Source organism: Passer domesticus, chromosome 14 (genome assembly GCF_036417665.1).
Source record: "Passer domesticus isolate bPasDom1 chromosome 14, bPasDom1.hap1, whole genome shotgun sequence".
NCBI lineage: Eukaryota > Metazoa > Chordata > Aves > Passeriformes > Passeridae > Passer > Passer domesticus.
The window spans coordinates 18093279-18108199 of record NC_087487.1 but is presented as its reverse complement, the minus strand read 5'-3'; the positions used below and the strand labels follow the sequence as shown (position 1 = coordinate 18108199).

The window sequence follows — 14921 nt, the reverse complement described above, 5'->3', positions numbered from 1 at the left end:
ACCCCTGAAGGGCTGTGGTGTGTTGGTTCCTGCAGGACAGACACCAAGTCACCAGTGGCTGTGGTAGAGCCAAGGCAGTGGTCTCCAACCAGCTCAGAGAGCTGGCAGAGATGTGTTGAGGTGTTGCTCTGTTCTTTGCTGACTTCTCTTGGTTGTTTTCCCAGTTCCCAGTGCAGCCCCTCAGCTGTCCCTGTCGAGCATGACTCCCGGTGACATCCGTGTGACGTGGCTGCCCCCTCCTCCCGAGCTGAGTAATGGCAAGATAACCAAGTACAAGATCGACTACTGCACCCTCAAGGAAGGTGAGGGAAACACCATGCCATGGCCTCAGGAGAATGGCCTGCCCCATGTTTGTGATGTCCCAGAAATGTCTGCATGAGCAGCCCTTCACTGCCATCTGTTTTGGGGAAAGAGCTTTATGCTGCTTGGGGAAGAGGAGTAAATGCTTTAAATTTTCTTAAAATCAAAGTGATCCTTGTGAAAAAAAAAAACCCAAAATACCCTCCAGGTTGTGTTTCTCTATTACTGAGTTTTCTCTGATTTTATTTACATTGTCAGGCACGCTAAGCAGGGTTCAGCAGGGATGATAACATTTACATCTGCTGGATGTGGCTGTTCCAATTCCACGTGTGCTTGCTTTGCAAATCCTTCTGGGTATTTGCTCTTAAAACTGTCAAAGCTCTGCAGCTTCTCACTTCCCAGGGTCATGATTCTTCCTGAGAGAAGGATGGCGAGTGTGATGAGGTGCTGGACATGTTCCCGTGTATTTGAACTGGCTTAGTAGTCTGTGCTGTGACTCCTGGCTCTGGTTCTTTTGCCTTGAGCCTGCACTTGGCTCAATGGCATCGTAAAACCTTGGAAACACTTGCAATCCAGGGATCACACTCAGCAGTACATTGTTACATAGCAGGGACAGTGCTCCTGGCTGAGTTAAGGCCAAGGGAAGTTGAAATCAAGACCTGTGTGTACTCTAAACAGGCCACATGAATCTTCAGCAAAACCAGTTAGCTGATACAGTGAAAATCCCAGGCTATTCTCAGTTTAAATTTCCTGTTACCTCCCTTATGAACTTGGGTGGGCTGAAGAGGGAGCAGTAAAACCTCTGTCTGGCGTGGATGAGGGTGTGAATTTTGCAGAAAGCAGGGCTGCTGGACAGTTCTGGTTCACATTAAGGTGAGGGTTTAAATACAGCAGTGAGAAGCATTGGAACATGCCATCAGCTCCCATTAGCTGTGCTCATGTTTCACCATCACATCATCAGAGCAAGGTTTCTGACAGCTCCCTCTGGGCAGGCTCTGGTGCTAAAGGCAACCTGAAATTTGGAATGTAATGAAGGGAGTTGTCAGTCAGAATATCTGCCCAGCCTTACAGTTTTTTCTGATGGCATAAGACTGCTCAGAGCAAAGCCAAGCCAGCCCAGGGCGTGCAGACCACGAGGAGGTAATGAGGCTTGTGGCTGCTCAGCTGTGCTTCCCTTTGGCTGGGAAATCCCTGTTTTCAGTGGTGTCCCCTTGGTTCCAGCAGATCAGGTCACCTCCATCGAAGTGGGTGGAAATGAGACGCAGATCACCCTGTACTCACTGCATCCCAACAAAGTGTACAAGGTTCGGATTGCAGCCAGCACCAGTGTGGGATATGGAGCCCCTTCCGAGTGGACCCAGCACCGGACTCCTGACAGAGACAACCAGACACATGGTAGGAGGCTGGGGAATGCCTGGGATTTGGGACAGGGTGGGAAACTTAAGGCATTTTCAGAGATACTTGCTTTCCTTTGGGAATTACAGCCATTGGTTTTGGTCAGACCAAAGTGCTCACCTTTTCCTTGCTGCTCAGCAGCTCCTGTACATCTCACTGCTTGCCTGGCTGTGGGGCTTTGCACCCTCTATGTGCAGCTGTGAAAGTTCTTAAAAAAAAAAAAAAAAGAAGAAAACAAACAGAACTCCAGATCCCAATGTTAACGACATTTGGAAGTGAATAGACAATTCTGCCAAACAGAGCTGAGCCCATACCAGACTCCAGCAGTGGTTAAAGATGGTGAATATCTCAGAACACACTGAGAAACCCCCACAGTGTCTTTGTGACATCGTTGTTTCCTCTATCACCCAGCTGGGAAAGTCAGTGGTAGAGTGTGACTGACTCTCCACTGTCAAGGAGTGAGACTTCCCACTCAGGACAGCCTTTTCCTGACACTCTTCCCTCATTACTGAGAACCAGGAGGATTCAGTAGACCAGGTAAATGGAAACATGTCGCTCAGTCTTTTTCTTTTGTCTTTTTCTTCCAGTTCCATTTGCCCCGACAGAATTAAAAGTCCGAGCGAAGATGGAATCTCTCCTGATAACATGGCAGCCCCCAGCAAACCATGCCCAGATATCTGGCTACAAGCTCTACTACAGAGAGGTGGGCCCAGAGGAGTCCAGTGATGAGAGCCCTTTGGATGGTGCTGAAGATGAGAGCTGGGACGTAGGACCCATAAAACTAAAGAAGAAAGTGAAGCAGTACGAGCTGACTCGACTAGGTTAGCTGGCTGCATCTTCCCAGCACTTGATGTGGAAACTCAGGACCTGTCTCTTGCACTTTGTAGCATCCCAGGATGCTCCCAAGAGTTTTTGCATGACTGGAGATACATAGGGCCAGGACCATCTGAGGTGTTTTTTAAGATCATCCAAAATCCTTTCTGGAGTGGGGCTCTTTAGGCTTGTATTGAGCAGAGTTTAAAGCACAGAAATTTCTAATGCCAATTTAGCAGGGATTTTAACCAAGTTACCAATACACTTAGTATATGCTAATAAGTGGTTCTTAATTAGTGTTTTTATTGTGTCACTTTAAAGAGTGCCAAGATTGAAATCTCCAGTCAGGACAATTATCTCTCCTTCCCTGTCTGTTTCTAAGGAGCTCTATAATTGCATGCTGTTTGAAATCTCTCTGTATTAAAATGCAGAGATGGGATAATTCACAGCATACTAATTTTAGCCCAGTATTCTGTCCCACTAAAGGAAAAGAGATGGAAGAATGAGTGTCCATGACTGGAGAAAATCTGAGCAGCAGTGAGTCCTGCCTGCCTGGCTCACTGTGCTTGGCATTAAGGGGTTGTGTTCCTAACATCTGATTGCATTAATTAATTGATTTGCCCATTGGTACAGGATGGAGAGAGAAGAGAGTCATGGCAGATGCATCCTTGAAAGAGGCTTCCTGCTTCCTAGAGTTCTTCCATCCCCCACTTTATACTTCACCCTGTTACTGCCCAGTGAGTGGACACTGTAGGGCACGTGCCTGTTGTGCTGGTTCATCTTACACTTGTAGCATATATATTATGCACAGTGTAAAGGCTTCAGCACCTGGAAGGACTGTTTGTGCCATCTCTAAGTGGGGTTCTCCCAGCTCTGTCACAGCCATCTTGCCATTGAGAGTGCTAACAGAGACGAGTTTCTCTGAAGAATTTAGGTCTGTAATTATTGCACAGGGGAAACCACATGTGAACATCATCACGTGCTGCTCCAACCACTGGCAAGTCAGTCAGTGCAGGGGCTGGGAGTGGGCTGAATTGGTTCCAAATGCTCTGGCACGATGATGCTGAGAAGGTTGCTTGTTCTTCTGTAATTACTTCCTTGAATTTGGGCATCTGTCAAGCCCTGATGGTTTCCGTATGATTTGGCGGCTGTGTATCGGCTATCGCTGTGTCAGGAGCCCAGGCTCAGGTTTCTCCTGGTCCAGGATGTTCCCTCTGCTCCCCTCTGCTCTTGAATGATGTGTTCCTGCACACATACAGTAAAGGAAGGGTCAGGAATCTGGCTGTGCTGAGGAAGGGGGAGTTCTGCACATGAAACAAGGAGGAGTGGTTGGGATTTAGAAGGGTTTCATTTTATGGCACAGAACTGCCCTGTACCAGTACTTAGGGCTGCAGCTTGTAGCAGAGTGGGCAGTGGTCTCAGGAAGGGCTGGCAGCCCTAATCTGGGCTGATGGGGAATTAGCTGGGGGGATTTCCCAGATCAGGGATGTCTGCTTGGAAAGCACAGCACTGGAAACCTCTCCTAAGATCCTTCTATAAAAGCAAATACCCAACACTGTCTCTTGGGATTATCTTCAACTGCCTGGGTACCTCAGTGTTGACCAAAAATGTAAGCAAATTCTGTCCAAATGTCTATTAGACACCGACGGGGTTGGAGCATTGACCATCTCTCTAGGAAGTGGTGTTAGGAATTCCCAGGTTGGGCACTGGGCATACCAGGCTGAGCTCAGGTGTGGTGTGTTCCATGTCAGTGCAGACAAAGTCCAGAGTGGTCACTACGTGTCCCTTGGCTCCACAGCTCTGCAGTGTCACTGAAGCCAGTGCTCTGCCCCTTGTCTTGGTTTGAGGTGTGGCTTGAAATAGAAGACTTCTCCCATCTCGTGCTGATCCTGGAGCAAACCATATCTCCTTAGAATGGTGTCACTAATGGCACCATGTGTCTTATCTGAGACGTGTGCTGAAGTCCTGTGAGAGAGGTGGACAGCTGGTCAAGGGCACACAGGAAATCCAGCAATTTCATCAGTCCACAAAATCAGAAGGAAGCTTTCCTGAATCACCAGGAGGGGTTTTCCCTGAGAAATTCTTAGTGACTTCCATTGATGTTCTAGCACTTACTCCCTGTACTGAGGTGCAGCTACCAGGGCCATAATTTATGTGAAAAATAAGTGTCAGGGATCTGATCCTGTGTTCCACATTCCCATGAAGGAAGATTGAATTCCTTTGGAAATAGCTGTCTGGAAATCAGGGTGTTTTCCCACTTAAAGGAAAGTATGGCTTCTGGCACCTGGCCAATATGAACACCTTGAAATGCTGAGTGAAGCAACATATTTAGCATATTGGATATATTATGCAGCTATCCAGATTAGTGATTTAAAATGATCTGGACTAGATTATTCTGCTTATATTTAATGTATGATGGAATGCAGTGAAATACATCTGTTTTCATGCTGCCTACCAGCTTCTTGACAGCTTGATAGAGTTTTATGTCTGCCTGTTCTAAGGGCTTAAACATCTGGGCCTGTGTATAAAAATTGAAGCCAATCCTCTGACTGAGAAATCCAAAATACCCCTATTTTCAGGATGTAAGGTGCTTGATCATGCAGTCGAGCTCCCCTGGCGTCATGTGCAAGCAGCTGCTGCATTGATCCTGCCCAGGGATGGAGACAGAGGACTTGTCCTTTCCTTCACTCCATTCTCCAACAGGAGCTGCTCACAGCTGCCTCACATCTGTGAGCTTTTCCTCATCGTTTTGGATTGCACCATCCATGATGTGCTCGTGTCCCAGTGAAGCCCAGCCCAAGGCTCAGCCAGAAGGAGAGTGTGGTGCTGGCAGGAGATGGGCTGGGCGTTCTTTGTTCCACTGAGCCCGTGGTCCCAGCCCTTTGGAGGTTGAGTGCCCTTTGGCCTTATCCCCCTTGTGTGGGTTTGAAACATTTTTCTGTGGCTGGAGAGTGTGGAAATGCAGATCAGGCTGTCTTGGAGGCAGACAAAACTCTGTTTGCTTTTGGGATTCTTTGGGGAGAAAAATGTGGCTGAACTGTTTTTATATTCTGAGCGTGAGCGTGTGTTGTGGAGCAGAAAAAGCCTTTGGTAATTGGTACCATCAGCCCTTGGAAGTGTAATCAGGGCAGTAATAATAAAATTGGCATCAATAAGAAAGGTTTCATTCTGCTTACGTTGTCTGGCAAAGAGAGCAGTGATCTGTGAGGGCAGGGAATGAAGAGGCATGTCCCAAATTAACAAACTTCATCAATGTGCTGCAGCCAAGGCAACAAAAGGCAGTGTGGACTGCTCTGGCTGAGCTCCTGAAGGGGCTGGCTGCTGCAGGGAATGTCTTCTTTGAGAACTTTTTATCTCCCAAGTTGTTTCTTTGATTAAACATCTCCATTAAAAATGAAGAAGCTGATGAAAGGCTGGAGGAGAGGGAAGTGTTTTTTGGACCAGGGCAGCACTGCTTGGAGACAGAATGCCCTGTCCTGCAGCTCAGTTTGAGATTCCCCACAGTGCAAGGCTCTCTGATGGGAAGAGCATGCAATGAGGACCCTCAGGTTTTTGGTGTGGGTTTTCTGTGCTTTGTTGCTTTTCTAATTGCAAATTGGGAAGCTCTACTGTGAAGGCAAAACAGACACCATACAACAAAGGCTGCCAGTGACTTAACAGGGCATTTGAGGACTTGCTGGAAGGAACATCCTCACAGCAGTGAATAAATCAAAAAGGACTTCAGAAACAGGAGGTGCATTTTGGGGGAGGAGAGAATGTCCTCACTCCTCAGGAATAAACAGTGCAGTGCAGTCACTTCCATGGTAGAGAGGAGTCAGCATGTGTAGGTTTCTTTAGTAGTTTGTAAGAGAGGAAGATCTAGAGATCCTGAGTACATTGTTAGAGGCCAGGATACTGGTCAACCCTTGAGGGCTGGGGCAAGTCCATTTCCTGCTGATAATTTCTGTCAAAAGCAAGGGGAGAACCAAAGAGCAGCTGTGCTGATAACATACACCAGCTGTGAGGCAGTGTTTGTGTGTGGGAAGCCTGTAAGTGGGAGGGGGACTCCCTGCTGTAATTTAGGTATTAGGTGATATTTACATAGGTATAAGATAACAAAAACGTATTTATTATATTCAAGCTACTTTCTTGTATGGTGAGAAAAGCTGGCAGGATCAAAGAAAATGTGTCTGACTAGGGAGAGTTGGTGACAAAAATAAGCCAAAGCAAACCCTGATTGATTTTTCCAGCTCCTGGGAAGCTGTACGAGGTGAAGCTGGTGGCATTCAATAAGCACGAAGATGGGTACGCAGCAGTCTGGAAGGGCAAAACAGAAAAGGCACCAGCGACAGCAGTAGGTGAGAAATGCCCTTGTGTCTCTTCTGCTTGGCAGAGGAAGGGTGGAGGGATTACAGAGGATGAACTTCAAAAAGGACAATACCAAAATAGGAAAGGTCATAACATAAGGGAGCATCCTTTGACAGTCATTGCAAAATGCATTGAAGGAATTGGGAAGGAGAAAAACATCCCCCTTCTCATTAGGGTTGTTCTTCCACTGGGTGTGAGTGGCATTACTGTCATGTTCATCTCCACATCTCTCTTTGTGCTGCACCATAGATCCCCCTGTGCAGAAGGGGCCTCCACTGCCTCCAGTCCAAGTCTATGCAGAGTCCAACAGCTCAACTTCCATCTGGCTCCGCTGGAAGAAACCCGACTTCACAACAGTCAAAATTGTCAACTACACCGTGCGCTTCAGCCCCTGGGGCCTGAAAAACGCCTCTCTTGTGACATACTACACCAGGTAAAGAGGGCTCATCTGCCATGTGTTGTTCGTGTCAGGAATGAACACAGGGCAGGAGGAAGTTGCATGGAATTTACAGAACTTAGCAAAATCCTGGGTGTTCCATATGCTGGGAATATCTGCCATGGTCACAGATAATGTTCAGGACTGCTGAGATGTGGCAGTGGGACTTGTCTTGACTTGAATACCAAGGAGTCATTTACTGGTCTCTTCATCTTTTTTGCTGTGGTTGGACCTTACACACTTGTTAACAACATGGCTGGGTGCAATTATGGATTCATGATTTGTGAGATGGTCCTCACAAGTTTGATCTACAAATTGCTAAAGTTTAAGCAGTTTTAATAATTTGGGGATGTATCTTACATCTGAATACTTGTGCCCATTTTTAGCCTCTAACCAGGCTGTTTTCCACTTTACCCTGCAAGTACATCAGAAATGGTCCTGGAGACTGGGAGCTGTTTTGCTCTGTCTGTGGGAGCTGAGAGTTCTTGCATTCAAATGGCTGCAAGAGGTGGAAAATCAAGTACTGTCAGAGTTAGGATAATCTCTCAGAGCGTTCCTGGTGGGGTGTCAAGGAGACATGGGAGGACCCTCAGGCGTTGTGCTGTGTCCTCTCTCTCCAGCTCGGATGAAGACATCCTCATTAGTGGGCTGAAGCCCTACACCAGGTATGAGTTTGCTGTGCAGTCCAACGGCGTTGGCATCGACGGGCCCTTCGGCAGCGTGGTGGAGCGCTTCACCCTGCCCGACCGTGAGTGCTCATGGGAGCCAAATCCTCACTCTCCTGCCTTTCCTCGAGTCTCCATCAGATCCCTCCCAGCGTGCCCCTGAGAGATGTGATCTCACACCCCCTCGAAGCTCTGATGACCTTGAGTCCATGCTGGGAGGCTCTCTGGGGATGAATGCTCTGCTCCTCTTCCTGCTGCTCAGGCTGGCTCTTCCTTTGTCTCTGCCAGGGCCCTCCACTCCTCCGTCTGACCTGCGGCTGCACCCTCTCAACCCCTACGCTGTCCAGGTGCACTGGTGCCCGCCCGTGGAGCCCAATGGCATCATTGTGGAGTATCTCATCCTGTACAATGCCAACAACACGCAGCCAGATGACATGTGGACCCTGCTGACACGAGAAGGTGAGCCTCCTCCAGGTACTGTAATACCCCCCAGTCCTCCGGCCTCCTTTCCTCTCTCTGGAGCCCTGGTTGCTCAGTCCTGCTGCCATGATTTCTGCCTCACTTTGCATACAGACAAATATTTAAGAGCTCATCCTGGCAGTTTTCTTGAAGCATATGCTGTATCTGGTCATAGCAGAGAGTCCAGGGACATGGCTACTGAGAGACATGAAATTACACGCGTCTGGGGCTGAAGTAGTCATTGTCATCCAGGAAATAACCTACAGATGCAGCCTGGCAGCCAGCAATTCCTAGAAAAATGTGTGCCAGCAGCATCACGAGTAGTCTGTATTTTCAGATCTGTAAGCAGGAGGTTCATTATTTCTGAAAAGGTATATGAAATGCCCAAAAATGTCACAAAATCCCTCACTTCTGAGGGTCCAGCAATTCCACAGCTGCTTTTCTGTAGCCTCTGAATGCTCCTGAAACAGAACATTTTAAATCTCTTTTGATTTGCTTTTGGTCAGGAAACATCTTCAGCACTGAAGTGCATGGCCTGGAAAGTGATACCAGATACTTCTTCAAGATGGGAGCAAAGACCGTGGTGGGATCTGGGCCCTATTCCAACGTTAAGGATGTGCACACCCTCCGGGAGAAGCTGTCTGGTAGGAATTCCTCCCTCCCCCAGGGCAGGAAGGGAATTGCATGGCTGGAGACTGATTTGTCAGCAGTGACATTTCTGTTTACCAAGCAATTGCCTGGTGTCACTGTGTAGGATGCAAGATAGGATTCTCTGCAGGGCAGAGCCCTCAGATGTGCAGCTCCAGAACCCATCCCACAGCCAAACTTCATCTCTTCCCCATCCTTTTTCCTCTGGAAGGGCAACCTGCATCTTGCTGTAGCATGACATTAATGAATATACATAGATGCCAGTTTGCTTTAAGTTGATCTAAATTGTCACTGCCAAGGAATTTTATATTTGATATGTATAGAATCAGAACCACAGAACAGTTGGGTTAGAAGGACCTTTTAAACCTGTTTGGTTTAGTACTGCTGGTGCTTCTCTGAACATGAGAAGAGCACCTCTTCCTGCTAGCAGTTGAAATGTGGCTGTCATTCCTTCCCCTCCCAGATGTCCTGGATATCCACTCTGTGACAGGGATCATCGTGGGGGTGTGCCTGGGGCTGCTCTGCATTCTCTTCTGCATGTGTGCCAGCTTCCGCAACAGCAAGCACAGGTGGGTGGCACCTCAGGTAAAGGAGCTGCTGTGGAAGGAGACAAAACCAGTGTGAGCTGCATCCCCTCTTCAGCTGGGCTGCTTGGGATGTGGTGTAGGGGACAGTTAATGCACAGCTCAGATCTGTGGAGGGATAAGGAGTATATTTAGTGTAGTCTTTTCACTGATTTTTTTTTTCTCTTCAGTAGTTTCTCTTCAGTTTCATTCTTAGACTAGTAGAAGTTTTTTTCAGAGAAAGAAAAAGCCCCCAAAAAAGGAAGAATCAGTTTATTACCTGTGTCTGTTAATGTGGGTAGTATTTTGCTTCTGAGGTTGGACAGCTCTAAGGATGTTTGGAATGGTTTGTTAACTTCCATCTGGGAAAATTATGAAAGACTTCACAGAGAGTGACAGGCTGGTTTAAGAAGGATTGGATACAGCCCAAAGCCCTCTGCTATCCCAGGGGTCTGGATCCAGCCACAAGCATTTGGAAAGACCATGAGCAGAAAACAGGTCAGTTGTTCAGAAGAGCTTTGAGCTCACAGCAGATCTCAGGGTTAGGAACAAACAGCTTCTATCCTAATGTGGCCACTAAACTCTCCTGTCCTGTTGCACCTCTAACCTGTAAAGCAGCGGTGACAGGAGTGACACAGCTCCCCATGGACCAGTGTGGGTGAGCACCTGCTTGTGCTGGGACTCGTAGTGTGTCCTACCCTTGGGGTTTGCTGGCAGAGGGACAGCTTTGCATCCCACAGTGGGATTTGTCTGAGCTTTGGCATTAACCAAGGTGGTGCAGAGATATATCTGCAGTGAAAGGTGTTACAGTGGCATGTGATGATAAAGGATATCCCCAGGAGTGGCAGGGCATGGCTTGGGCCTTGTCACTTACACAAGGACCAGCTGAGATGTCAACTCTTGCTTGTTTTCCCTCAGGGAGGCCCTGCCAGGCCTGGATTCCCAGGCTGCTGGCAACCACACGTACTACCACCGGAGCAGGCAAGGGCTGGCCTCTCCCAGTGCCACCCTGGACTCACATGAGCTCGAGTCCCTCATGTCCCCACTCCCAGAGGATGCACCCGTGCCCCTGGGGGACATCACTGAGCTGGCAGAAGTGCACAGCCTCATCCACACGAGCCTCCCTGAGGACATCTTCCCTGGGAAGAGGAAGGTAAGGACCCATGCACATGGTGACTGGGCTCCCACCTTTGGCAAGAGCCTTTGTTTGGTGTGTGGCTGCTGGGAAGCCAGGGTGGGATCTGTGCTGGCTCTGCAGTGCCTGAAGTCGTGGCTGCAGCTGGTGTTGGGCAGTCACACATTTCCCCTCTCTGTAAAACTTGACTAGCTCAGCCTTGGCTGTTGGATATAATTTGGGATTCCTGTGCATCTACCCCCCCCTTTTCATCCCCTGGGACAGTGACCCCTCAATCTGAGAAGCTGCTGCCAAACTTGGTGCTGCAGAAAGCTGTGGTATTTGTGTTGCTGTGGCATGTGGATGGTGGGAGGAAGCGTGATGTCTAAAGCAGACACGTGGCCTTCCAGGATTCTCTTTTGCTTGGACTAAAAGGAGCTGTCTCCACAAATAGTGTGGAGACTATTCAATACTCTTCAATACTCTTGAAGACAAATGAGAGGTGAAATTGCAGGGTTTTGTGAACCTTATTTTTTGAAGAAGCCTTTTCCTGCCCTGCTTGGTTTGCCTGACACTGCATTGTCTTTCATTCCTCCCTGCCCATTTCCTCTTCCAAGCTTGCCTGAAACATTTCATTCCATTAGGGAACCTTTAATTGGCCTAATTTAGTTAATCTGTTTATGTCTCTCTTTGTAGCCCTGGGAGAGCATGTAAAGTAATTAGGAGGTTCAGTAAAACAAATGCATTGTGAGCACATGGGGTTTCACGTTTGCATCAGCGATGCACTCGTGTGTCCCTGGAGGGCAGGAGAGCTCAGGTACCTGCTGACCACGAGCCCTGTCCCTGCTGCTGGAGGCAGTGCAGGTGTGATCTTTGGGAAGCACAAAGTCTCTGCTGGCTTCACTAGCCCCACGAGCTGAAGCCGTGCCCGTGGCCATCCCTGCGTGCTGTGGCTGATCAGTGCTCAGCTGGAGGAGAGGCTGCTTGTCTGCAGCCAAGCCACATCTATGGATCTTGGTGGAATGTGGCTGCCTGTCTGGACCCAAGCCGAAGAGTGTGAGGAATTTCCTACAGCTCTTTCAGTTAAATAAGGAACAAATGTTTTCAGCGATGGGGACTTACCCCTGAGAACAGGTCAGGATGGGGGGAAGTTCCTTCTTTGTGAGGCCTTTTTGGGGGCAGCATATCCAGCAATCCTGCCTGCAAGGGCTTACACCAAGATCTGAATATATGCAGAGTGGGGCTGGAGAGGGCAGTGCCAAGGCCACCTGAGGCTCAGCCTGAGAGCGTGGGGCCCTCAGAGTGGGCAGTGCCCAGCAGCAGAGTTACAGTCACAGACCAGAGCTTTAGGGGAGAGGGACTGTTCTGGCTGTAGAGTTTCTATAATTGGACGGAGAATGGCCACTGAGAGATAAATTCACTGAGGGGTTTTTTTTTCTTTTTTGATGGATGTGGCTGGGGAAGGAAGGGTCACTGGGAAGCAGCCACCCGGAGAGCAGCGTTGTCACCCGTGCCGACCCGGAGGGTGACCTGGCAGGTGAAGGAGATCGAGTGGTGGCCGGGAGCAACAGGCTGTTGTTGCTGGGAGCGGGCACTGGAGGGAGATGTGCTCCCACGCAGGAGACCCTGCTCCTGCACTGCCCCATTCCGGCTGGAAGTGCCACCTGAGCACCATTGCTTCCTTTCTGTACTGGGACGTGTATAACCGAGTGTGAAAAGAGTATGAACAAGAAACATCTTTATGCTGCAGTGGCCAAGAGGCCCCATGGATGAGGATGAGATGTTACCTGGCTGGGCAGTCAGGGAGTTGGGCAGGTCTCAGGTATGTGGCTGGAGTGGTGCACACATGCCTGGTGCCCACAGTGGATGTAAACCAAGTCAGGAGCAGTTGTGAGTGTGAGCATGTCCCTGCTTGTACACAAAATGCCTCTAGTCGGGGCTGTGGAGTGGGTGTGGGTGTCCTGTGTGCTGCAAATAGCTTCCCCCAGCATCCATTCAAGCTGGAAACCCCCAGGGACCCTGCCTGGAACAGAGTGTTGTGGGAGCTTTGCACCCTGCAGTGACCAGCTGCCTTTGTTGCCTTCTGTTTTCTTCTGTCATGCTGTGTGGAGTTGGGGCTGTGAAAATCCATGGCAAGGAATGCAAGAGAGCCACAGGAAAGAGAAAATCATTGTGGAAGGAAATTCCTGTCCAGCCTGGCAAGGGGAAGCTCCCCAGGGTGTTCTAGGTTGGATAGTATAACTTGAAGTCCTATTCACTGAAGAGAGGGAGTGAGAAATGCCTCAAGGATCCCTTTTGTTTAGCAGCATATCATGTCACCACAGAGCTGGGGATGTTGGCTGAGGCAGACCCTTGGGCTGAGGCTGCTGGCACTGCAGGGCAGGTTTGTGTAGCTGTGACCTCCAGCTGCCTGCTCGTCCCTTTGTCCTCAGGTTATGCTCCTAAACCTGGTTTGTGTTGGCTGGTTGGCACTTGCATTGGCTGCTCTGTGCCCGCAGGCTGTTCCCATGCTGAGTGATTACTTACAATTCCATGGATTATTCTTTATTGTTTTTATTCTTGTGGCAGCCTGAGGTTCCAGTGGAGACTGGATGCTCCATGTTAGATAGACACAAAGAAGGGACTGTCCCCATGCCATATGGAGTCAGAAGTGAGTGTCATTTTACAGGTGTGGGGACTGGAGAACTGACTGAGGGCAGGAAGTCTTTAAAAACTCTGGGATTGGAACTGATTCCTGCAAAAAATTGTGGGTAAGGACTGAGGGCAGGAAGTCTTTAAAAACTGAGATTGGAACTGATTCCTGCAAAAAATTGTGGGTAAGGGTGGTGAGATAACCCCTTGGTCATCTTCAGGCCAAGGTCATCAGTTCCTTCAAATGTAGGACTGTGATTCTTCCTGAGCTGTTACACATAGTGCTGGAGGTGCAGGATGGTACAAGTGGAAGGTGAGAGAGTCCCAGAGGAACCTCTGGACCCCCTGTCCCTGCCTGCAGGACAGCAAGGTGCTACTGTAGTCAAGGTGTCAGCACGGGACCCCTCTGGATGCTCACAGCTCCACTAGGCAGGAGTACAGTTGGCCATTCAGTGGTTCATTTTCCTTCCTTTATGTGTTTCCAGTGGTCACACACACGGATTTCTAAATACACTGACAAGTGATTTTCCTCTTACTCTCTTCCCCTTGCAAGCACCCCCCAGACTGATGCCCTCAGTAGCCCTGTTATAAATGACACAGTCGTGCACGGGCTGTGGTGATGCAGCTCTGTCTCCTCTGACAGATGGACTGAGGATGATAAAATGGCTCTGCTCCAGACATCTCTGTCACTGCTGCTTGTGGGCCAAGCAATTTAAAGGGTGGGGGAGAATGTTAAAAAGCATCTGCTTTCCATGGAAGACTTCAGCTTTTCATTGAATGAAGCCAAACCCAAGCATTTTGGTTTGGAAATGTTTGCTGTTGTTGTTCTGGTGAGCTGGAGCCTTCCTTGCTTGCTGCCCTTCTCCTTCCCTGTGGGCCTCCTTCTCACAGGACTGTGTTTCCCATGAAGCATCCCCATGACTCGGAGAGCAGAAGCTGTAACACATCAGGGAACTTGGATCCACCAGGGTTGTTTGTCATTTTCATGTTGAAATTTTTCTGCGTGGAAAAGAAGTCCCAGTGTTTTCTGAGAAGCTTCAGACGAGAGCTGTGCTCCTGGTGACAGCGAGCAGAGACTCCTTTATCTGCTGGCAGAGGTCTGTGTGTGTTGCATCCCAGATGCAGGCAGGGATGTCGCTGTGTTTGCGTGACACGGAGCCTTCCCGCTCCCACCCGCTGCTGTTCAGCAACGAATCCTTTCCCTCTGCTGCACCACTCTCAAAAGCTGGGCAATTGAAACATCCCCAGCCTTGTTTTGCACAGGGCTTCAAGCTACTTTAAATAACCATCCTAAAAAAACAGAGGTTTCAAGTTGAACTTTTGCTATGTGTTCATTCTCAGCTCATATATTTGCATGAAATCATGACTTGTCACTGAGAAGGTAACACGATCTAGGCAGATTTTTACCAGTTGGAGTTTCTATAAAAAGGCTAAAATGAAAAGGCTTGTTTGCTTTGATAAGGATTTAGCTGTAATGGAAATGTCTTTTATTGGAAGATGTTTTTATTAGTTTTCATTCTTGTGTTTGCAGTGAACTGACAAAGAGATTC

The 14921-nt window shown here is 48.7% G+C and overlaps 1 protein-coding gene across 3 annotated transcripts in view; it reads left to right on the top strand.

Moving 5' to 3' along the window:
- The window catches only part of IGDCC4 (immunoglobulin superfamily DCC subclass member 4), an 83439-nt gene that overhangs the window by 61768 nt on the left and 6750 nt on the right, over window positions 1-14921 (top strand). For 2 of the 3 annotated variants that reach the window (XR_010347503.1, XM_064388706.1), the window contains exons 9-18: window positions 165-302; window positions 1522-1695; window positions 2283-2516; window positions 6738-6845; window positions 7105-7288; window positions 7912-8039; window positions 8245-8415; window positions 8922-9059; window positions 9527-9632; window positions 10545-10779. Coding sequence is in view for 2 of the 3 variants with exons in the window: in XM_064388706.1 (XP_064244776.1) it covers window positions 165-302; window positions 1522-1695; window positions 2283-2516; window positions 6738-6845; window positions 7105-7288; window positions 7912-8039; window positions 8245-8415; window positions 8922-9059; window positions 9527-9632; window positions 10545-10779 (1616 nt within the window). In the remaining variant the exon portion in view is untranslated. The remainder of the gene's footprint in view (window positions 1-164; window positions 303-1521; window positions 1696-2282; window positions 2517-6737; window positions 6846-7104; window positions 7289-7911; window positions 8040-8244; window positions 8416-8921; window positions 9060-9526; window positions 9633-10544; window positions 10780-14921) is intronic. The other variant, XM_064388707.1, reaches the window with a different exon arrangement.